At 37.9% G+C, this 25,893-nt stretch overlaps 1 protein-coding gene across 2 annotated transcripts in view; it reads right to left on the bottom strand.

Moving 5' to 3' along the window:
• Positions 1-25,893, bottom strand: part of PLCB1 (phospholipase C beta 1) — a 787,019-nt gene that overhangs the window by 88,379 nt on the left and 672,747 nt on the right. For both annotated transcript variants that reach the window (XM_056121100.1, XM_056121101.1), the window contains exons 27-31: positions 22,628-22,808; positions 4,788-4,864; positions 4,593-4,682; positions 4,101-4,158; positions 2,987-3,073 (exon numbers count right to left, since the gene is read on the bottom strand). In XM_056121100.1, coding sequence (XP_055977075.1) covers positions 2,987-3,073; positions 4,101-4,158; positions 4,593-4,682; positions 4,788-4,864; positions 22,628-22,808 — 493 coding nt within the window. The remainder of the gene's footprint in view (positions 1-2,986; positions 3,074-4,100; positions 4,159-4,592; positions 4,683-4,787; positions 4,865-22,627; positions 22,809-25,893) is intronic.

The raw sequence follows: 25,893 nt of genomic DNA, 5'->3' as shown, positions 1-25,893 counted from the left end.
CAAGCCCCTGGTATGCATTTTCATTTCCCTACATTGTTATCCTGTGTTTTAGTCTTTCTTTACCACACCCTATACTTGGTTTTACTGTTTTACTACATTGCTTATTATCACTTCTTATGGGTTCCAGTTATGTTTTCAATACACAAATTTTTTTTTTTTTTTTGAGGCTTCCCTAGTTGTGTTTGAGGGGCTGAGGTCATTCTCACCTATATCCGGCTCTTTGGTGCATGGCTTGTTGAGTTGATGTTCTGGTCCATCAGTATGGTACAGTTTGGCCAGCAGAGCTGGGGGTCATCAGGGTTAGACCCAGGGGTACTAAGATGGGAGGGGCACGTACTCAGGAATTGAACTCATGGTCTGGAGAAAGCAAGGTGTGTTCTCTATTTTTTTTAGTGACATCCTTGGCTCTGAATGCAGTGCACAGATTTTTATGCTTTGAAGAGCAGTTCACATATAATAAATATTTTAGCTTAATAGAAAATCTATAATCTATAATCTTTGACATTGTGATTATGAACAGCCTTCATATCTAGATACAAGATGATCATACAAGCAAATTCATGGATAAAAAGCAATGAATAATCATTGTGATACCAATTTATTTATACTTTTTAAAAGAGTAAGTAATGGAACTATCCCAATTAATAGAAACAATTAAGTTTTATTTTTAAAGGGCCATGAAAAGAAATGGAATAGTGTTCTGTATATGATTGTGCTACTCACTACCAATCACCTGCCCAATTTCTATTTCTCTTCTATTTCTTTGATAAGAAAACATCAGTTTTTCCTAGGATCCTGATAACTATAGAACAAGGAAGAGCTGACCTTTCTTTCCTCTTGAGTTCAGAATACTGATTATTCTAAGTCAGTCTTGAAAATTATAGTCTCTTGCCTCAGAATGCACATTGGAAACAATTTCAGCTAAGGAGAGGTCATATTCTGGGGGGTTAGGAAGGCTTCTTTCAGGTTTATGAAGGGTTAGGAGATGAAGAAACTGCCTTTCTGCCTTTGAATGATTTTGTAAGTAAGGTTACGATGTATGGAATTGACAGTCTCTTGTAACTGACTTTATAGGAAGAAGAAGAAAAGCAATAAAATGAGATGACATGGGGGAAAATTAAAAATATCTGCATCTTTGATGAGACTATTGAGTTACTAAATGAACCATTCTGAGAACTACAATACCTGTGATCTTCCAGGAATGTGACTTACTTGCTTTTGTTATTGTTTAAGACAGTTTTAATTGGATTTTCTGTAAAATTCCTCCTAAACCACTCTTACTGATAAATTGTCATCAGCTAATGTTTGTATTATATCCATTGAAGAAGTTAAATGTGCATCAACACTAAAGCTGATTTTAATTATTATAACCTAGTGCAAAAATATAAAATCTTTATAGGCTTTTAATACTGTTATTTAAATATACTATATATACACATACATATATATGTATTTATACACAAACACACACTCACACACATGATGTGTTGGCATTGTTGGACCAAAAACCAAACCAAAAAAAAAATTACAACTTTGAAAATAACTTATTCTCAGGAGAAGGTAAAGGTAAAGGCCCTCCCGTTGATCATCGATTTGCTCGAGCGGGCCCAGTAACGTCTCCATTGGAGACTTTTGTTGTTACTGTGTTTGGCATATCGAATACGTCACGGGGAGCTTGCCAGGCTCTGCCGTGCGGGCGAGATACTCTCGGTAGCTTGCCAGGCTCTCCAAGAGGGGCGGAGAAAAAATTTTAAAGATAATTTTAGGCACAAAGAAACAATATAGGGAGTAGGGTGCTTTGTCTTTCATGTGAACGACCCCGGTTCAATCCCCAGAGCAACATATGGTGCCACACATGGTGCCCAAGCCCACCAGGAGTAATCCCTGATTATAGAACTAGGAGTCAGCCCTGAGCACTGCTGGGTGTGGCTTCCAAAACAAAACCAATAATAACAATGATAAAAATAGGAAGTACAGAAATGTCTGAAATTGTTAACATTTATTCTACTTGACTAATGCCTAATTATCAGTCTGAGAGGCTGGGTAGGCATATTTAAATTGTGTAGTTAGTTGAAAAACAAAAATTCAGCATAACTTAATCATTATTGACCTTTAGTAACATCGTGAAAACCTATATTGGCAAATCTAAACATTTTAGGAATCAAAATATTAAGCGTACTGTATAATAAATATGAAGGCAGAAGCACAGAAATAACAATTACTGAGAATTAGCCACAAGAAATATGAAAGTAAATCAATGAAACTGATGAAAGTACTATACAATGAAACAAAACTAATACAGACAAGCTTTATACATTCAAAATGTATATTATGAAATGACTACTTCTTAGGACAGATAATTCAAACGGAAGACAGAAGAAAGGAAATCCGAAAAGCATGTTTTTCATTAACAAAAATTTCCAGGTGGAACAAGAGAATAAAATTTAAGTCAAGATGCTATTTGCTATGTATTTAGTTTATAGATATTCAGTTTAAGTTCATATTCATAAAACCATTGATTTTGACCAAAAAGAAAGCATAAGGTAATTTTTAAGCGACACTCCAAATTAACTTATTATAAAATATTTAAGTAAATTTGGTGCAGTGCACCCTCTACTGGCAAGAGTCTGGCATTACAACATTACTTCAGTTAACAGCTGAAGAGACTTGATTAATTTAGGTGCACTATAGAATTATCTCCAGCAAAGTACCTCAGCGGTGCCTAAGACAAACCCTAGGTCAATTGAAACCAATCTTTGGATGTGAGTTCTGGGAATTTCACAGTTTAAAAACTCATAGGTTGATGATACACACTATGTCCTATAAAGACTTTTTTTTTTTTTTATACCATCACTGACAAAGATGCGTAATTCCCCGGGAGACTGAAAATGTGAGGCTGTGTGCAGTTACCTGAAATAGGGTGCCTAAGTTTAGCTGATCAGAAAGAAAAGGAAAGTTCTGTTCATTGTTATTTGCTTCAGTTTACCTTAGGCTTTTCATCCAGGATCTGCTGACGAATCTCCTTATGTTTCTCCACGAGTTTCTCTTGACGTTTACTTTGTGCCTCTTCTAACTGTAAGAAAATTATGAGAAAAGGCATTTTTTTATCTCAACATTTAAGAGAATGCTTTCAGAAAAAGGAAACACTCTCCAGATCTAGTATAACAATGATATGATACAATAACTGGATAATAAAAAATTATTGTTATCACAAATTTTTATTGTTTGATATTGTGGTGAAGCACCATCCTTGAAAGTATAGGATATTGGGAGTGATGATATACAGCTCAAGTGATTGATGTTATGAAAATTTCAAATTATTATGAAATTTTCAAAAGCTGGCTCTATCTGGACCCCTAGCATGGCTCTGTAAGCATTGCTGGAAATGGCCTTGTCCCAAGTCTCCAGCACTCCTTGGAACGACCCTGTTCCCCTTAAACACTGCGGGGTGTGAACTCCAAAACTAATCAGAAGAAATAGGAGACTGTTGTTTTTCGAATTTGATACACCAAGGTGGAGATGGAAATAATCAAAAGATTGCACTATTCTTGCTTTCTTTTTTTCCTTTTTGGGTCACACCTGGTGATGCACAGGGATTACTCCTGGCTCATGCACGCAGGTATTACTCCTGGCGGTGCTCATGGGACCATATGGGATGCTGGGAATCGAACCCTGGTCAGCCCTGTGAAGGCAAATGCCCTATCTACTGTGCTATCACTCCAGCTCCCTATTCCTGTATTTACTTCAACTTTTGAAATTTTCCATAACATACATGATAAGAAGTATCCACAAAGATTTCCATCTTCTCAAAGAACAATTAAAGGTTCTTTGGGCAAGCTTCCCGTTATATCGTATTTCAGGACTTTAAAAATAATTTTGGATATCTATCTTTTGAAAATCCTTTTACATAAACATTTACATTTCAGTTCGAGAAACACTGGACCTTGAAAATAATTTTGGAGATCTATGTTTGAAAAGTCCTTTTACATAGAAGTTTACATTTAAGCTAGGTTTGATTATGGGCCAACTTCTGTGTCAAGGAGCTCTGTTGGAGCTAGTGATGGATGTTAAAAGGACCTGATTTCCCTCCAGAGACTTACCCTTTTGATGTACTGCACCACCTCCTGGATATAGGACCGGATCATCTCTGTCTTTTCCCTAAAAGTAAATGACAAACAGATCATTTTATCCACACATCTGGTATCTTACAAATACAGGAATCTTACACTCCCAGAAGAAAATTTAGAACTTGTTACAAAGAAGGAATGACCCAAGAGCTTTGGACAAAGGTCAGCTTCTACCCAAGGGCAAGCTCTGTTTGCATGAAACACTTGGAAAATTCCCTGACAATTTGGGAAGAGAGGATTTAACCTTTCCCTAAGGGAAGCTCTTGAATCAGTCTTTACCTCTCTGCTTTACTGAACTACTCTTTGATTTCAGTGTTGCAGACTTACAAAAGGGATCTTTCAGAAGGTTAATTAGAGGAGTGTTTCACAGACCAGTCTTTGTGTAGTGGAAAATCTGTTATTTGGGTACAGAATAAAACCCTGGGGAAGGGGGCTAGGGCAAAGGAGGGGCTACTTTCTCCTTACTCTTCCATCTGGCTTTTGTCTTTTGACTTAGCTTCAGTTATCTTCTCCTGTCTCTTTTTATCCATTTTCTTCTTTAATTCCTTCTTCTCTCTGAAGTAAAAATGGAAGCAGACAGAGGGAAAAAAAACAAGTTAAATGGCAATTTACATTTAATACATTTGTAGAAATTAGTTCCTTGTAATGAAGGAGGCTTACTTCTCACAGATTTCTTTGAGCTTCTTTAACTGACTATTCTGACACTCCTCAGCCACATCGGTCAGTTTCTGAATAAGCTGAAAAAAGAAAATGCCAGTTTGTTATTTTGCATCATCACAGACATTAAACGTACCATGTAAGCACAGAATTTGTAGTTAGAAAAATTCACGACTGATATTAAACATGGTGAAAGTTATCAGACACCCCACAAGGTGCAGAAGAGATGATTTAAGCCATCACCTTATGTAGGTTTTAGTATGAAATTCTTACCATTTTTTTCTTAAATTGAAGTTCTTAAATGATTGTACTGGTGACTGCAACTCGACTCAGTGCACAGAAAACAATGCAGACACATGCATCAATCCCCACTCTCATAGGATCTACATTTTCTGAATCCATATATTTTTGGTTTAAAATTCAACTAGTAGTAGAAGTGATCAAATGAAATGAAATTTTTTCTTGAATTTAAAAGGAGTAGGATATAAATGTAAGTTATAATCAACTGTGAATTATGATTCTTGGTGCCTACTATTGATTAATTATCTAATTGTTACAAGTATGCTATGCTTTTATCTTAGAAATCAGTATGTATCTTCTTCTGTGAAAATTTCCAAAAAGCATTGGAAAAAATTGGAGCTTGGACTAGGGGGTTAAGGAGCATGTGGCAGGCCCCAGTTTGTTCCCTGTTACTGAAGCAGTCAGGCAGGAACAAAGACCAGAAAAGAAATATCCAAGAAGGCCTTCAACAACTCCCAACTCTAACCCCTAGGCAACCACCCTAGCGCTGTATCTAGGTAGAAGAAACTATCTGTTCCTGATTTAAAATTAAATTATCAGTAGACGTTACCAAATGAAATAAAATTTCCTCTTGAGTTTAAAATGAGTATGATACAAACGTAAGTTATAATCACCAGTGAATTATATTTAAAAAGAAATATTATATAACAATCATATAAAATTATTAATGTTATCAATAAAAGGTAAGGTAAAGGCCCTCCTGTTGATCGTCGATTTGCTCGAGCGGGCCCAGTAACGTCTCCATTGGAGACTTTGTTGTTACTGTGTCTGGCATATCGAATACTCTCGGTAGCTTGCTGGGCTCTCCGAGAGGGGCGGAGGAATTGAACTCGGGTCGGCCATGTTGGCCGCTTGTAAGGTGAACGCCCTACCCGCTGTGCTAATTTTATTAACAGTATTATATAAGTAATTGTATAAAATTAGATTAAAATAATGATATAAAAAGATATGTATATATATATTTCTTTTCTAAGGAAAAAATGTTTCCCCTTGGGCAGCTTGGGAGAATCTCTATAAAAGCTAACTTGAACAAAAAAGATACACATATATGCTACCTGGGCCCACATCTTACTGCTGAGAACATGTATTGTCTGTCTCTCCTCTCTTGAGATGTGTGCTTGCAGACTTCCATATCTAAAGCTAGGATGTGTCCTGGGACTTCCCCCCACAACCCACCGCTGCCCTCCTCAAACTTTCAAATAAATCTGCTTTTTACTTCACTGCTCATCTCTTCCTCCAGAAATTTTTTTCTATGAGGGAAAGGGACCTGAAAGGCTGAGTAATGTCTAGGATTGACATTTCCTTCCTGCAAGGAACAAGGACCTTATTGGTGACTCTTAGAGGTCTTAGATTTTCCCAACTGTTCCTCAGGTGGCAGAGGTAGCGAGAGAGAGAGAGAGAGAGAGAGAGAGAGAGAGAGAGCAGATTTCCTTCTTGAGGTTGCCACCTCCTCCCCACTTCATATAAGTCAGTCAGGGACCCCACTGGCATCAGTGCCACAACACATATGTTCCCCTGAGCACTGTCTAGAATCACTGCTGATCACAGAGCTAGGATAAGACCTTGAGAATAGCTGTGTGTGGCCCCAAACCTATCCCCCATTCCTCAGCCCCAGAAAAATTTTTTTGTATGCAAGTAGTGAATTTTAAATATATTGCTATGAAACAATTCATTTATTATCTTGTGTTTATTTTCTATTATTGAAACAACCTCCAAGAGGGTAGTATTTCAGCAGTCTGCACAATGGCTAAGTATTCATTAGGTGCTCAACAAATGCTTGTCAATTATGTGACGGTATTTTTTTTCCTTCAACTTCATCTCTTTTTTTATTCCATATTGCCTATGGAACCTTCTGCATTTGCTCAAGTATTGGTAGCAACTAGATGCAGTTCTTACAGAGACACCGAACAACAGATGGTGCCAAATTGCCATGAACTGATTACTCCACTGTTGATTCCCCACTAATGAAAGATGGAGCCAGAATGTCAAGCACACCAGGGTAAATTCAACAATTTTGTTTATTGGCCACACGCAGAAATACCCAGATCTTACTCCTGGGCCTGAACTCAGGGATCAGTCCAGGTAGGCTTGGGAAATCCTATGGGGTGCTGAGGACAGAACCCGGATTGGCTGTGTGCATGGGAAGAGCCCTACCCATAAACTACTATCACTCTGGTCCTGAGTTCACAGATTTATATAAACAGCAGCAACAACAGTGTAAAGCAAAATAATAATAGTTTCAGCAAATTTCACCAATAATTTTTTGCTGCTGTTTTTGGCTGGGGCGGGGGGGTGCACACCTGGCAGGGCTCAGGGCTTTTCCCTTCCTCCACGTGAAAGAGGAGGCCTCAGATTCCCTTATTACTGTTCACGGTTCCATTTTAATGGACTTAAGTCTACATTTTAGACATTCCTGAAGATTCAGGGACTCTCTGAGAATGGGTGGTTTACACTTTCCCAAGACCATAAATTCTATCTCGGCTCTTAGGCTTCCAGAAGACCTGAAGATAAGGGAGAACACCCAGCACACAGTCTAAGGGAGAAACCAAAAGGCCCTAAATAAATCTGACAGCCCCAAAATCCTAAATGCAAATACATATAGGGAGATAGACTTAGCAGCACAAAGGCCCTAAATTAGCCAGACTCTTCTGTAAGACAAAGAAAATTCCCTGAATTCTTTGTAACCATCTTGTTACTTGAGAAGTAACACAAAGACCAAGTTTCCCTATAAAAATCACACAAAAGGAGTCATACTTATTTATTCCTATACTACATTCCTTCCTCTCTTCTACTTTCCAATTAACTTCTATTTTCTAATTCTGAGTCTGAATATATATTTATTACACAATATTTTCATTCTTGAAAATACTGAAGAACCTGGGGACCGTGGATGAACACAGAGACCTGCATTCACTACTACTGCATTACAAGCTCATTGATCACTTCTGATGAGAGACCCTAAGGGAGGCCAGGGATTAAACCCAAATCGATCACAGGCAAAGCAAGTGCATTACCCGCTGTATGATCTTTCTAACCTTCATGGATAATTTGTACATGCTGGGCATGGGTTTTAAAAGTTTTATAATATCTACATATTTAATTCTAAGATTTGCACTGTAAAGTTCGTGCTGTTGTCTTTGCTTTTGAATACAAGTGATCCACCAGCACAATTTCAGGGTCACAGAGGCAGTAAGTGACAGAGCTAGATTCAAAACGATGCAAACCAGGGTCCATTCATTCTGCCTTTTATGATGATTTCAGACTTTTTTTTTAGAAAATTCATTTTATCTGTCACTGTCACTGTCACTGTCCTCCCGTTGTTCATCAATTTGCTTGAGCGGGCCCAGTAACATTGTGAGACTTGTTACTGTGTTTGGCATAACAAATACATCATAGGTAGCTTTTTATCTAATACAGTAAAAGAAGTTCAGAAATTCTCTCACAGCACTGCAATAAAGAAAATTCACATGAACTTGAAATGAACATGAAATCTGACATATTCTTCTAGGAAGTGAGATAAATATGAATGAATAGTAACAGGAGCTTGGGCCAACAGAAAATCAATTAGATCTATTTTAAAGAGGTTGTCAGATCATCATTAAAGAAATTTTGAAATATTACAGCTACATAGTGCCATTTGTCAAGCTCTCTAAATGTCAAGCTTCTTAGTGCAAAGACAGTATTTCCTCAAGGCCTCCTAGGTTCGCCACTGATCTTGCTGAGGGTATATTCTCAGAGCCCTGCCTTAACTTCCCCAGATGCCCTTTATGATTTCCCATTCACCCAAAGATCCACTCATGACTGCAATATCAGGTTCATGTGTGGAGAAATGCTTTCACATACTGATTCTTGTACCTCTTCCTATACCTATAACAGTCACACAATTAAGAGCAGGGACTAGGTATTTTCAAAATCTCCCCTGATGTTTTGGATAATTTTAAGGATATTTGAGTCCTCCCTCATTCTAAATTCCACTGCTACATCTCCCAGTATCTCTTTTGAATTCTGTTGCATTCATACTTCTGTTTTCATGTTCTCATGTCTATCATTCACCTGACTCCAAAATAACTGCTGATTTTCTTGAATATGCCTGCACCTGTTCACAGTGAATTTTTCTTCTACCTTCTGCAACATCTTCTGCTATGCAGAGACTCAGTCAACAAAATCACAATCTTTTAACCAGTCAGCTCTGACTTGGACCAAGACGTTTTTCACCCTCTTTACCTATTCCTCAAACTGTCTGTATTTGTTCCTTATTTGAACTAGTTCCTTCATGCTTTGAACCTAGAACCCACATTTTTATCTAAACTCTTCAATTTGGCTACATTTGGCAATGCATCAATAAAGCACCTACTAAATCTCTCACAGTATTCTAGAAATTCTTGCCAGATATCCTGGATTTCTAGATCTTCAAGTGTAGCCTGAGGACCTATAGCACTAACATTTTTTAAAAGAATGCAAAAAATTCTCCATAGAGACTGAACAAAACAACGTTTCCCACCAGCACTGAATTAGAGCTCCTTTTTTTTTAAAAAAATTTTTTTATTAGTGAAACACCATGAGGTACAGTTGTAGATTTACATTTTTTGTGTGCTTGGGTTTCGATTATTAGAGCTCCTTTTTTACTACATCACTGACAACAAAGATAGTTTATTGTTTCTATATATATATATATATATACATATATATATATATATATGGGCTGGAGTGATAGCAAAGGGGTTAAGGCATTTACCTTGCACGCGGCATATATGGCCAACCGATGTTTGATTCCTCCGCCCACCCTTCTCAGAGAGCCCGGCAAGCTACTGGCACGGCAAAGCCTGGCAAGCTTCCTGTGACATATTCAATATGCCAAAAAGAGTAACAACAAGTCTCACAATTTGTTGCGAGATGTTACTGGTACCCACTCGAGCAAATCGATGAACAATGGGAGGACAGTGCTACAGTGCTATCTATCTATCTATCTATCTATCTATCTATCTATCTACACACACACACACACACACACACACACACATACACACACATACACACACACACACACATATATATATATATATATATATCCTCAGTCATGTAAGATGATATTTCATTGTTTTGATATGAATTTCCCTTATAACAAGTGGCAATGATTTTGTGGGTGATTTATATACCTAAAATATTAACCCTGTTGGGGCTGGGGAGATAGCACAGCAGGCAGGGCGTTTGCCTTGCACGCGGTCGACCCAGGTTCGATTCCCAGCATCCCATATGTCCCCTGAGCACCGCCAGGAGTAACTCCTGAGTGCAGAGCCAGGAGTAACCTCTGTGTGTCACCGGGTGTGACCCCCGCCAAAAAAACCCCCTTTAGCTGATATATTTTATGTGAATATTTTCTTCTATTCAGTAATTCAGTAGGATGCTATTTAATTTTAGCCTACCTGTCTTTTTGATTTGACTTAGACTGTATGGAGATTTAGCAAAAATGAAAGACAAAAGTTCCTATGTGATTTGGCAATTCTACTTCTTGGTGTCAAGCCCCCAAACACAAAAAACATTTATTTGAAAAGAGGTATGCACATCTATGCTTACTGCAACACTTAGTACAATAGCTAGGGATTTGGAAACAACACAAATTTCCAACCACTGATGAGTAGATAACGAAGCTGCAGTATGTATGCACAATAGAACACTATGTGCCACAGAGAGACAGAAATCAAGTCATTCACTGTAAGTTGGATGGATCTGGAAATCCTGGAGGATGTTAAATTCAGGGAAATCTTGTGGGATATTTAAACCAGGGAAAAGCAAAGAAGAGAGGAAGGAGGATGGGGAATTGGAGGAGGTAGAAGAAAAGTGGGAAGGAAAAAGAAGGGAGAGGAAGAAGGTAGGCAGAGAAAGAGGAGGAAAGGATAGAGAAAGTGATGTAGACTGTTCTCTGAAATTCACTTCTCCATGGTTTCCCTCCCCTAAGTTTGTCTTGTAAAACTTTTCTTACATAATCCACATTTTCTATTGTTCTCATATATATTCTTCTTGTCTAAATATGTCCAACATGGATTTTTGTTGCTTGCAGTAAGGAGAATTCCGACTTAAGCTAATTAATTAATTGACTGCTTTATCCTCCATTTTACCCACTGTCTAGAATAATATAGAGGAACCTCTCAGTGTTGGACCCAGGATTCCTACTGCAAAAGATATCAAAGTAAGACTCACATAAGAACTGTTTTTGCAAAATAACTGAGGTAGTTCTTAAATAACTTAAAAGCATACTTGATTTTAGATTATTTATTAATAGAGAACCTGTTTGATCATCTATTAGCCACAAACACATTGAAAGAAAGCTCTGTTAAAGTGAGAAGTGAAAAACAAAAAACTTATTTAGAAGTCCTAGGAAATAAACCAACAGAGTACATAATAAATTGAAATGCAGTAAACAGCATTTAATTTTAAGTTTAAGGATGACTTTCCACCCCAAAGGAATAGACACATTTCAATAATTTTGCTTATTTGCTTAGCACTCATGACAACTCTTCTAGTTAATGTTCCAAACCTTTTAAGGAGTGAAAAAGGAAAGCTCTGGGGAATATAATTTCATGTTTGTTCTCAACTCCATGCTAAATTTCACTTGGTTTAGTCATTTGAGGGCAAGAGAATGGTTTCCATGGAACAGACTAATTATATGACTCTAACTTAAAAGGGATAAAAAATATGTGAACAAAAATTGGCACATTTGGAATCTCTTCTAAGAAGGACCATTTTGGAAAATGGGCCAAGATTCAAGTATAGAATGTACACATGTGAGGCGCGACTCATTTTCCTTCTCCTTCCACTAATGTCCAGAGAAGATACTGCTTTTTAAAAACTCTAGCCAAAGCATTACTTTGGGTTTCACTGGAAATCATCTGCTTTTCTTTCACAAAGAACTTAATTTATGATGCTTCTAAACCGTCATGCGCTACAGACCAAATGCATTGCTGACATTTTTAAAAACAAAAGAGATGTTTGTAATAGGGTCTATCCTGGCTATTCAAATTGAAAAAGAGTCATTTATTCACTGCCCCAGGAGTGCTGGACACAGTGCAAGTTCTGATGATTTGGCAGACTTCCCTGTCTACCTGGAGGGAACATTTTCTGCCAGCTCTCTTAGCTTTTCAGGAGGATAAAGCCTGGACTATGAAGACAATCACCATGATCATATTTTATTTGGAACATTTCCCCATATCTTTGACATTCGCTGGATCGATAGCACAGCGGGTAGGGTGTTTGCCTTGCATGTGGCTGACCTGGCCGACCCAAGTTCGATTCTTCCACCCCTCTAGAGAGCCCGGCAAGCTAGCAAGAGTATCTCGCCCACAGGGCAAAAGCCTAGGGAGCTCCCAGTGAAGTATTTGATATGCCAAACACAGTAACAAGAAGTCTCACAATGGAGACGTTACTGGGCCTGTTCGAGCAAATCGATGAACAATGGGAGGACAGTGCTATGAATAGTGCTACCTCTGACATAGTTAAAAAATTTCTTATATAGCTAAATAGAACTTATAGATGCTTATTTGAATTACACATTTAAAGGATCCTTGGAAACTTGTGCTGTATAAGGAAGAGTGTGGGCAAAGAAATCACGGTCATGGTCCTCCCGTTGTTCATCGATTTGCTCGAGCGGGCCCAGTAATATCTCCATCATGAGACTTGTTGTTACCGTGTTTGGCATATCGAGTACATCACAGGTAGCTTGCCAGACTCTGCCGTGCGGGCGAGATACTCTTGGTAGCTTGCCACAAAGAAACAAATTTTAAAAATATGACCAAGAAACTATGACTGAATGGCAGTAAGTTTGGTTTACTCAATCTATAATATTTAAGGTTGTTTGTTTTTCCCACTTCTTAATTATGCAAGAGTAAATTTCAGCCCTGTGGTTTTCTGGGAAATAAAAATGAAGCAGTGTAAATACTTTCAGGAATTTAATTTCTGATAGTCATTCATGAGGCTAAAAATTGGATATATATTTGAACTTAAAAATATCAAGAAATTTGATAAAAGAGTACTAATTGAAGCACTTTATCAACCTAAGTCAACTTTTCTCAATAGGGGGCCATATTGTCCCCACTGTGGATCCCCCTTGATGCCTCTAGGAAACCACAAATGTAATCACATAAATGCGTGTGTGTGTGTGTGTGTGTGTGTGTGTGTGTGTGTGTGTGTTGGGGGTTGAAGGTGTGATCTTAGGGATCCAACTGACAGTTCAGGGAGTGGGTCAGGAAGAAAACAAGATTGCAAAAGAACATGTCAGAAAAAGATTGAAGAACACTGGCTTAGATAAAATCTGGGTATTATCATCTCAATTCTCTGTACCTTATTTCTTCTTCAGTAACATGTAATTTTGAAATGGTAAAAACTTTCTTTGCTAAATTGTAGGATTATATAGTTTTGTAATTTAAGTGTGATTTGAAAATTTAGTAATAGTCTTTAAATATTCTAAAAATAATTATTAGCATTGTGTTAAGGAAATGTTTATTTTAATAACAAAAGGACCATATGTTTAGTACAAAGACATTTCACATAAAATTATTTATATATAGCTTTAAGTTAAAATTCAAAATAAGTCAAAATTTTCATTTATAATGATAAATGCAATAAAGTACTTGCAAGTTATTGTAAACTTGGTATAATAGAGTTGATACAATTGTGAATTTCTTCGATAAGATAAAAGTAAGAAGCTATTACAGATGATCAAATGAACTCAGATTATTATAGCTGACTTCGGCCAATGGAAAACCAAAGCAAAATCAAATGACTAAAATTACAGAAGATGTCAAGGCCATTTAGTTTATAATAAATGAAAATGTAAAACAATTGCTTACATTCAGATGTGAAATAGGTAGTAATAAAGTTCAAAGTAGGTTTTCAAATAATTAGCAAAAAAGACTTGACTAATAGAGACATGATTTGTCCTGTGGTTTATAATTAAAATAAAGCTATAAATCATAGTTTTAATATTTCAACAGTCCATTTGGAATGAGACCCAGAGGTGCGGCTCGTGGAGATAAATATCATAGCATGTGCTTGTCAGCTACATTTTTTTTCAACTAATGCAAAATATATCATTTTAGAATCCTTCATTTTCCAAACAAAGAAATGAATCCTGTAATTCCAGGGGGCAAAAACCTAAATTGTCAGACTTTTGTGTTCTATTTTTGGAATTCTCTTTCAGCAGAATCTATTGCCTAAATTGATACAATTCAAAACTATTATTTTCTTTGCCTTTGGGGATGCCTCTGTTTACTGACATCTTCCCCTTTTTCTTACCTAAATAGTTACCAATAATCATGTAAAATATATGGAGATAAAGATTATTTACACATAAAACAGTAAAGCTGGATTTTATAGTCTCTGAGTCTTGGCCCTTGATGGGATTACAGGAGACTGTAAAATCCAGCTCCGGGCTCTGCGCATCTTATCAGGACATCTTTTATGACATCTTATTACCTCATTCCTACTTTGGACAAACTTGCAGGCTATTGAATGTAGCCTGCCCACAGGGCAGAGTCTGGCAAACTCCCCATGGCGTACCAAATATGCCAAATACCAGGAACAATGATGGGTCTCATTCTCCTAAAGAGCCTTGAATATAATCTCAGGGTTAGGATGAAAGAGACATTACTGGGGCCTGCTCGAGGCAATCGACGAATAACAGGATGATGAAAAAAATGAAAATGAAAACAGTAAAGCCAAGGTTGAAATGTTACTGTTTTAGACCAGAATTCTTAACACTTTAAAAATTTATTTATATTTATTTTTATTTTTGTGTGTTGTTTATTTGTTGCTTGGGGAAGGGGGTACACCCTGCAGTGCTCAGGGGTTTAGTCCTGACTTTGCACTCAGGATCACTCTCGGCAGGACTTTGGAGATTATATAGGGTACCTTTCTAACCTCTCAAAATAATAAATGAGAATATATAGCATGAATTTTGGGTCAAAAGAACAGGAGACAATTCAAATTGGAAAAAATAGGAAATAATGGGTTTACATAAAAAAGAATCTACAGAGCTAATGCACATATAAAAATGTGCTCAACTTTTCTTTAAAATCAGAATAATAGATTCTGAGATAAATATAAGATGCTTTGGCCACAGTCAGCAGTAGTCAGGACTTACTTCTGACTCTGTGCTCAGGGATCACTTTGGAGGACTCGAAAAACCATATATGGTGGCAAGGATAGAACCCAGGGTAGCTGTGTGCAAGGCAAGTGCCTTACCCATTCATTGTACTATTGCTCCTGCTCCAGTAAATATAATTTTTATCCATATATATTTCTATAGAAGGCACCTAAGATCTGTTTGGATTATTCAATAATAATCTGTAAATTTGCAAATTAAGAACATTTTCACAATTATTTAATTCCTTGTTTCACTACTATACTATATATACATATATATATACTGTATATACTATAGTCTTTTAAAATTTATTTATTTTGATTCTGCTAAATAAAGCCTTTTTAAACCTTGCTTGAGAATTCAGGTTCTTTTTGAAAGCTAAATCATTTGCTTCTCAAGACAAAATGATCATATATTAATGTCAGAACATTGGAGGAAGACAAATAACACCACTATTACTCCAGAGGAGACTATAACATTGCAATCACTTCTCATACATATATGTCATCAGTGTGTCCAAAGAAGGGAGAAAATTCAAGGTTAGCTCCCAGACAGACTGGGTCAAAGAACAGTGATGACAGAAATTATCAAAAAATAATGAGATGATAAGCTTCTGCTATTAGCTATAACAGGATGTCAAAAATTGTAACATCTCTGCAGCATACATACACATAACACACATACACACACTCAGGCATGTCTATTATTTTGATAATAAAAAAATAGGTTCCTTTCAAACAATTTTTGCACATATGTCATTATTTATTGTTCAATGAGATGAAGGTTATTTTCAATGAATAGATAAGAAAACCAAAGCTTAGCATGATCAAATAGTTACTCCATATGGAAACAGTTAAGAAAAAGGAGAGCATTTGATTCTTTGTTTTGGGCAACAGAAACAGTGCTCATGACTTCCAACTCTGTGCTCAGGGATCCCTCAGGCAGGGCTTGGGGGGCAATATGTAGTGCCAGGGATAGAAATGCAAGTGTCTCACCCACTATACTATCTCTTCAGCTCAGAGCACTTGATTCTTGACTCTCCTTCATTACTATTATATCCTGATGGTCCATTCCATTTCTAGCTGAGCAGCACGGACCCAGAGCTTTCAGTGTGAGGTAGCAATTTGTTTACATATCCCCTGGCACTGGCAGTGAATCCGACAAGTCAGGTTGATGGATACTAACATTAGTTTGGAACCCAGAAATGATAGCTGGTAGGGCAGTCAGGAGGTAATGTTTTTTTAAAAAAAAAGCCACTAAGATTGGACATGCGGTAGACAAAAACAAAAATATGAGAAAGTGGATAAAAAGTAGAAAGCAAAGCAAATTAAGGCTCTGCAGAGGATAAAGAAAGTGGTGTTTATAAGATAAAGATAAGTCTTTTCCTTGAAGCCACTGAAAAGGAGGAAGAATTAAAGGTACCGCAATATCACCAATCAATTTAAAATTTAAAATTTAAACTTAACTATAATGGTATAGACAACACTCAGGGTCCAGCCACACAGCTGACAAAGACCAGGTAAAGAGAGCAGATTCCCTAACCCTATAGTTGTTCCTGGAATGAGGTCCTTTCCTGAGGTCTACAACCCCTTAAGATATATATGGAGAAATTTCAGGGAGCACAAAAACTAGTTCCATTTAGGTTTTTATTCACCTCCATCTGAAAGTAACTTTTCCTTCCCCTTTGAATTTCCACTTTGAATTTTGAGAGCGAATCACAGGAGAGACTTCCAAGGGATGTGATTCCTTGTCAAAAATAGCTATTCAATATAAAGTAACAAAATAGGAAACTAACACCCAAGAATAATCGAGATAAGTACCAGGAGGTTCACTCCTGCCAGCTGTACATAATAGGGGGAAAGGCAGCTCAGAGAGAGAAGGGAGCACCAAGTAAGGGTGTTGGTAGGATCCTCCCAGGATGGGAGATGCATGCTGAAAGTAGACTATAGACCAAACATGACTGCCACTCAGTGCCTCTTTTGCAAACCACAGCACCCAAAAGGAGAGAGAAAATAAAAGGGAATACCCTACCACAGAGGAAGGGGTGGGATGGGGGAATGGGGGAATGGGAGGGATACTGGGATAATTGGTGGTAGAGAATGGGCACTGGTGGGGAGATGGGTACGCGATCATAGTATAACTGAAACCCAAGCACAAAAATTGTAAGTTGTAATTCTACAACTGTACCTCATGATGTTTCACTAATAAAAATTAAAAAAAAAAAACCAAAACTATTCACATTTGTCAAGGTCTTCAATAGTGCAAACCATCCTGTACTTCTCATGGTAACCGGAATGACCTTCAGGTTTAGCTCAAATTCATTTTCAACAGAGATAAGTATTAATATCAAATCCCCTTGAATGCAGAGATGCTGCAAGTCTAACAACCTTGCTACCCTAAATGCAGTGGTTGGGGCAGGAGGAAAGTGAAGGAGAAAGTCCAATCGCATGATGAATGATTCCTTTTGTGGTGAAACAGTCTGCTAACATATGTTTGAAGAATATGAACCTGTGTTCCTAAACCATAAAAAAGTGTTGTAAGTCAGTCATCCTATTAAGATGGAGAGTATCATGCTAAGTGAAATGAGTCAGAAAGAGAGGGACAAACATAAGAAGATTGCACTCATTTGTGGAATATAAAGTAACAAAATGGGAAGCTAACACCCAAAGATAGTAGAGACAAGGAACAAGAGGCTTGCTCCATGGCTTGGAAGCCGGCCTCACATGCTGGGGGGAAAGGCAGTTCAGATAGAGAAGGGACCACCAAGTAAAGGATGCTTGGAGGACCCACTCGGGATGGGAGATGTGTACTGAAAGTAGACTATAGACCGAACATGATGGCCACTTAAAACCTACATTGCAGACCACAATACCTTAAAGGAGAGAGAGAGTAAAAAGGGAATCCACCTGATACAGAGGCAGGGATGGGGAGATGGGGGGAATGTGGGAGGATACTGGGAATACTGGTGGTGGAGAATGGGCGCTGGTGGAGGGATGGGTACTCGATAATACTGAAATGTAAGCACGAAGGTTTATAAATCTGTAACTGTATCCCATGATGATTCATTAAAAAATTAAAAATTAAAAAAAAATTCAGTTGTCTTACAATTTGAAAGAAGAGAGTGGAATAGTAAAAGAACAAAGTTCCTTAGACTGGTAGAAAAGATTCTTCGAAGCTCCAGAGTTTATAAAACATGATAACACATTTCATCCTCTCCCCCACCCCTGCCATGACAGCACGAACAGTTACTAACAAATATTCTCTTGTTATTTGTCAGTTAATAGAATTAGAAATTTTTTTCCCGCACCCGCCTTTGCATGTTGATTTTCTGGTCTCATTATTTTTCATCTATTATATGGCATTAAAGTTGTTTGCTATACCTTCAGAGCATTGTGCAAATATAAAGTTTTAAATGAAAAAATTTGCAAAGAGACCATTGGTGCTACTGATCCTTGATCTGTTCTGGACCCTTTAACTCTGGGTATTGGCATGTGAAATGCAGATTCCTTAACCAAAACATCGGTCACGGTCCTCCCATTGTCCATCGATTTGCTCGAGTGGGCCCAGTAACGTCTCCTTTGTGAAACTTGTTGTTACTGTGTTTGGCATATTGAATATGTCACGGGGAGCTTGCCAGGCTTAATTATTTTTAATTCCCCAAGCAACTTTGGAGATGAAATATCACCTGCTTAATGTTCCTCTTTATCCAAATACTTTTCTTTTACCTGGGGCCTACTTGCTTTTTAATTACACTTCCATTTGTCTAATTTAGCCTGAGAGGAATGTTCATAATTCAGAACCACAACCAAAGATAGAGATAATACTTTTGGGGGCCTTTCCATCAAAAGATTTCCTGGCAGAGTAATTTTTGGTTATTACAAATAGCATTAATAAAAGTTAATAGAAATATACCAGCTGCATATATGTACCATAAATTGTACATACTCTCAAACAGTCCTAAAATTAACTGCAGTTGCTAAATCCAAGATACTTGTGCCTTAGCCTTCTTAACAAAGGAATGTTTAAAGACATTGGGTCTTTATCTGAAAGTCAAATCTCACAGAGTTGGAAAACTCTGTAATTAAAACTGGAATTTTGAATATGTTCACTGTATGAGCTGTGAACTATAATTGTTGAGGAGAGGGTCAGAGAATCACAGCCAGTGAAATGAGATCTTAATTATGTATGGTGTTTGTGAATCTATGTGATGTTATTCTGATAAGCAGGACTTGATCTTTACAACGGTTATAAAGCAGGAATTCTCCAGTTAGAGAACCAACAGCATCCACTTTACTGGCTGTGAAATTTCTCTGTAAGTTGTTTTTGAATTTCAAAGTGGCTGACCAGTACGAAGTGCCGTGAGGGTTTTAGCATAGGGATTGGATCGGACTATTCCTACGTGGCTTAACCGTCTGATTCATGCCAAGTCCTATACTTATTCTAGTATTATTTTCTGGACGCCTAAGGAAAATCAGATAGCAGTGACTGTAGCTAGGACCCCAAATCTGTCTCTTTCTTTAAAATTACTTTGGGCTGGAGAGACAGAGGGTAGATCACTTGCCTTCCTTGCATCTGGCCTGGTTTTGGCTCCTGGCACTGTGTACTGTCCCCTGAGCACCTTGAGTAGTGATCCTTGAGCACAGAATCAGAAGTAAACCCTGAACATCACTAGGTATGGCCCGAAACCCATAGAAAATTTTCACTTTTTAATTTTTGGGGGGTTAAGGAGTTTCCTCCGTGCATTAAACTTCCCCTGCCTAATGAGTCTTTTATACTCTGAATCTTATTTCAGGGACCAGAGAGATAGCACAGCGCTTTAGTCACTTGCCTTGCATGTGGCTGATCTCAGTTCAATCTTTAGCACCACATGGTTTCTTGAGCATATCTGGTAGCAATCTAGAGTACAGAGCCAGGAGTAGCCCATGAGCACTGCTGGATGTACCCTCTCCCAAGCTCCTGTCAAAGCTTATTTCAGCAGCTCACAGCCAAGGCAGCACATCAAACATCAGGAGGAGTTTGTAAAAATAAATCACTGTGCATCACATGTAGGGAGTGAGCAGTGTGTCTTTGGGATCAGAACTCTCAGCATCTCCAGCCCTATCAGAGGGCAAAATTCTAAATTTGGAAGAGGATCAGATTTTTTTCTTGTTGTAATAAGCACTCCAGTTATTCTGATGTATAATTCAGTTGAGAATAACTGACACAGTGGAATATGATTTTTATATGACCTCATGTGATTTTGACTGCTTATTTGCACTTTGTCATTGGAAAACTGATACCAGAAAAGTAGTCTAACACACAGGCATCCATCATATAGTTGTTCCAGAACCATCCACTGATTGTCAACATGCAAGCAGAAACAGCTTCGGAATTTTCTCCCCCGGTATGCAGTCTGCCCCCGCGCCTGGCTGTTCCTCACCGGGGCCCGTTGGAGGGGAGCGGGTTGAGCTTTCCTCCCCGCCCCGACCAGGGCTCCGGCAGCCGAAGACCTCCAGGACCAAACACCACCATGCTGAGACCACTCTCCGCACACATGAAGGTACTGGCAGAGGGACAAATTCACACGGGTTCCGGGGCCGAGATCTCCCAGCCTACTCGGATTGGAGTTGAGCATCCTCCACCCAGATCCTCCAAATTCCAGTAGGCGGGGGTCACATCCACCACCTGGCCCCCTGGCGCCGTGTAATCCCATCAACGGCCAAGACTCAGAGACTATAAAATCCAGCTCCCGGACATCTTATCAGGACATCTTTTTATGACATCTTATTATCTCATTCCTACTTTGGACAAACTTGCAGGCTATCGAATGTAGCCTGCCCACAGGGCAGAGTCTGGCAAACTCCCCGTGGCGTACCAAATATGCCAAATACCAGTAACAATGATGGTCTCATTCTCCTAAAGAGCCTTGAATATAATGTCAGGGCTAGGATGAAAGAGACGTTACTGGGGCCTGCTCGAGGCAATCGACGAATAACAGGATGATGAAATGAAAAAATGAAAATACAGATTTAACTTCTATTAAGTTTACCCACTTGTTTTGTTTTTAACATAATCTTATTCTCAAGGTTACTTTACTGTTGATTCATTTAATTTGTCACCATCTGTTATGGTCCTACGATTTGTCAAGGCAGAAACACTAATGGAGAGAATGTCACAAGTCAGGAGAAGGCAACCTGGGGGCCAACACTGATATTAATGGAGATGGTGGCATTTTCGTTCAGAGAGAGTCTCGGAAATTGGGTGGGAAAATTCCACATTGGCCATTCAGACCTTGACTTTTAAAAATGTGATCAGTAACTGCAAGTATTTTTGTTTATTTCGTGCAAATCCCTAGGATATAAAAGAAGTGAAAATTTATTTGCAGTCTGTTCTTACTTCAAAAAAAATAGGTGTTTTCTAATTACCCAGAAACTCCAAACATCTCAAAAATGGTTTTAATGCAAAAAAAAGTTATGAGAATAAATGCAACAAAACACAATATATGCTTGGTAAAGAAATTGGATAACAAAAATGTTGAATAACAAGGAAAAATGGTGTATGTAGTATATAGAGAAGAAATACAAGAGATTGGGCAGTATCAAATGATGTCAAAATCCTTGTCCCTGTATTACAGAATTGGCAGTAACAAATAAAAAATGGGGAAGTCTGTGGTGGGAAAATATGAGGTGAACAGGAAATAAAAGGGATTGAGGAACTTGGTCACTTTGGTGGTGGAGAAGTGAAATAACTGTTAAATAAATGATAAAACAAAACCAAACATAAAATTTGTAAACACGGGACCCAAGCTATAATTAAATTAAAAAACTAAAAAATAAAGTATTTTTAAAAAAGGTGGAATAATGGATCTATAGGGATTTTGCCTTGCGCACAGCCGGCCCCGCCAAGCTGAGTTTGATTGCTCCGCCCCTCTCGGAGAGCTCAGCAAGCTACCGCAAATATCTCGCCCGCACAGCAGAACCTGGAAAGCTACCTTGACATATTCGATATGCCAAACACAGCAACAACAAGTCTCATGATGGAGACGTTACTGGGCCCGCTCGAACAAATCGATGAACAACGGGAGGACCGTGACTGTGACCGTGACCATGGTGGAGAATATGAAACCTATTCAACTTTCAATTCTAAAAATGATTTTTTAAAAACCTGAACACAGAGTTTTATTTCTGCTTTAAGTTCAGTGCTTGGTAAATCAGCACCATAATAGAGATGAAAATATACATCTAACATCTCTTTATAACCTTGCTTCACAGTAACACTATTGAGTAAAAAAAAAAGAAAGAAAAGAAGAAAAATTTAGTCAGAGCTGCCTCTGTCTCCCTTTAAGTCATCCAACATCATAAATTTTTTTTTTATTAGTAAAAGAGTTCAAACTCTGTGAACATAAATCATGCTTTTTTGGTCTTACCAGCTTAATATGTTCTCGCTTCTGGTATTTTTCACTATAATATTGTTCTTGCCGAAGATTAAGCAGCTGCTGCTGTTGCTTGTCCTTCAAATCTATTAACTTTTGGGTCATTTCAGCATCCAGGGCAGCGAGATCTTGCTCAATTGTTGATGAGCCATGGTCGGGACTGCTGGGTTCTGATCTGCAGAGACACAGAGCTTGGTTCATAAAACATGCAGGTCACAGCAAGATGGACAGAAGGTAGCTCACCAGAATTTCTGTCAGAGTGCTGAGTTAGGAAAGAAACTCCTGACAATCCATTTAAGGGAGAGGTTGATGCTGTAGCAGATTCTCCAGACATCAAGAATAAATTAATGGTACTGTGTTGCTCCAGAAAGGTTGAGGAAGAAAGGAGAGCAAGTGAGGGCTCTAAGAAAAAATAATACTTCGTTGGGAGAACCAAAATACAGGATTTTGTTTATTTATTGATTGACTTATTTTGGCTACAACTAGTGGTTCTCATGAGCTGTTTCTACCTTTGTGCTCAGGGATCACTAGAATAAGTAATCAGATGTGATGTGGTACCAGGGGTCCAACCTGGCACTGCCTCATACAATGCATGTATTAAGATTTTGAACTATCTCTCTGGACCCTAATAAATTGTTTAAAGGCTTTCAAGTATTTCATTTAACATGTTGCATGCATGATATAATTTCTAGATATCTTTATCCTGTAAGAGGTTCAGTGAACTTAATGTTTATTGAGTCTTAGCAGGAGAGTAGGCAGAGTACTGCATTTTGTGTCTGGGATATTGGGAATTGAAAATAGAAAACCACTGTAGCTGTACCTGCAGACAGCACATTGTATGGCATTTCGATTTCTTGCTTTTTTGATAGAAGGAATATATCATTAATACAGATTTTCCTCTTCTATCCAGGGGGGAAATTCACAATAAACCCATTGTAAGTTGAAAACAGTCATAAACTGGAGATGTGTTTAATACATGTAACCTACCAAATATCACAGTGTAGGCTAAGCTGCCTTAAATCTTCTCAGAACACTTAGATTAGTCTAGAGTTAGGCAAAAATATGAAACACAAAGCCAATTGAGCATGTTTGTGTGTTGACTGTCTTGGGCTACTGCATTTAGAACTGCACTGAAGGTGTAAAACAGTCTGCTAACAATGACTGTTTCCTGTTGGAATTATGGTTTGATGGGACTGATTTCTGATGCCACTTCCCAGTGCCAGGAGAGAGTAGCCTACAGCTTTTTGCAAGCCTGGGAATCTGTCATAATTCAAACTAGGTGTCTACTGATTTTTAACATATTTATGACGTCATAAAGTCTGAAAAAAATGTAAGTAACAGTAGTGGGGTAAAGAGTGAAATTCTGCTTTTCTCCTGTATCTGCAGAAAAAAGGAGCTAACTATATATAATAGTAATTACATCACATTCTACCTCCATGTTTCTCAACTGCATCAAATAGAACAGGTAAGAATTTCTTAGAATTTGCTGGCACTAATTTCTGCTGCCTGAGTTTTGAATTGGAACTGTGTCCATGGCACCAAATGGAGAGGAAGTTGGTTGAAGCTGGTATTTAGATCCAAATAAGGAAAGCAAAACATTCTTTTAATTTTTTTGCATTTTATGCAGTGCCAATATCCATAATCTACTCTCAAGGCTCAATTCTAATACTCCAGAGCGGCATGGCAGGACTGTAATGGCCTTCCATCTGGAATGAAGATATGATTATTTAATCATCATCATAATAGAGCAGTAGAAGTGAGTGATCTCCATCTCAGCATGAACAAAAGATACACTCACTGCACTTGTAGCAAGACATCAGCACAGTCAAGACATAAGTTTGTTTCTCTATTTTATATTATTTTATTTTGGATCACATGCAGCAATGCACAGGTGTTACTCCTGGCTCATGCACTCAGGAATTACTCCTGGCAGTGCTTGGGAGACCATATGAGGTGCTGGGAACCGAACCCGGGTCAGCTGCATGCAAGGCAAACGCCCTACCTGCTGTGCTATCGCTCTAGCCCCAAGTTTGTTTCTTCAATCAACCACACACACCAAGGCAAGAGGTAATGGGTGAGTCTATCTGAATCACTCCACAAGCACTAGCATTCTCTATGTCTGGATTTGACAATCCAGCACTAGTTAGGGCCATCTCCAGTAAATTCAGGAGAAACTGATGCAGTGAGACATTTTGGTTAAGGATAAACTGTAGAGAACAGCACTACCACTTACTCAAAAACAAACATGTAGGAGAAGTAAGAATTGCCGCTTGTGCTCTTTTGGGCAACACAAAATCAATGTTCTCTGAGTCTTTCTAGAAGCCATCTCTGGATGAACTGTTTCCACATTATATTCAGAGCTCACAGAGACACTAGACATCATGAATAACAAAATAGTCCAAAGGCCCCAAACTAACACAGATGTTAGTTCAAGATTTTAATGTGAGTCAAGAGGAATGAATGGATGATTGGTCATAAGAAGATGAATAGTCATAGTAAGGGCCCTAAGATCCCCCTGGTCTTATCTCTTGAGGAAAGATTTCTTCTGAGATGCTTAGGAATTTTATTTATTGAAGGAAAGCATAAAAAAATAAGCAAACAAACAATGTTTCTGCCTCTTACTTAAAAAGAAAAAAAGGTGGAAAAAAAAGGTGGAAGACATTATTTCTGTTGTTTTTTTATTATTTCTAATGTTGCCTGTAAGTACCCGGAGGATTTTTTTTTTTTTTTTGGTAATTTAATGCCAGGAACATGTTTGTCTCTCTTGGAAAAGCAAGAAAGTATTATTAAATTAGATCAAGGGAATTATCTGAGCCATGCTCCCTTTTCTCAGAAACAGAGATGAATTCAGTGTTATAGGATAGAAATTACATTGACTGATTGATGGTATCTAAGTTCAATAGAAATATTATGTAAATCTCATATTTGATATTTTCCTGCATATCTGAGTTAAATTTTTTAGAAGATACCTTTAACAGCAAAATTAAGTTAATGAAATAATCTTATTAATGCATTTTTGTATCCCATGCAAAGCATTTCATTTCAACATGCAACTAATGTTGAATCAATACAGGAAATACATGCTATTTTATAGCCTTTACTTTTTTAAAAATGAATTTGGATAAATTTGGTATGTATTTTGTAGTTACAGCACATTTCAATGCTGATGAACCGCACTTTGAGGACTCATTAACTCATTAGCACTCTGTGGCTCTTGTGCTCTTTTAAATAGAATGTTTAGAATGACTGGCAGTCTCACT

This window comes from Sorex fumeus, unplaced genomic scaffold (genome assembly GCF_029834395.1).
Source record: "Sorex fumeus unplaced genomic scaffold, SorFum_2.1 ptg000044l, whole genome shotgun sequence".
In the NCBI taxonomy this organism is placed as follows: domain Eukaryota; kingdom Metazoa; phylum Chordata; class Mammalia; order Eulipotyphla; family Soricidae; genus Sorex; species Sorex fumeus.
The sequence above is the reverse complement of the archived record's forward strand: the minus strand, read 5'-3'. Positions and strand labels throughout refer to the sequence as shown.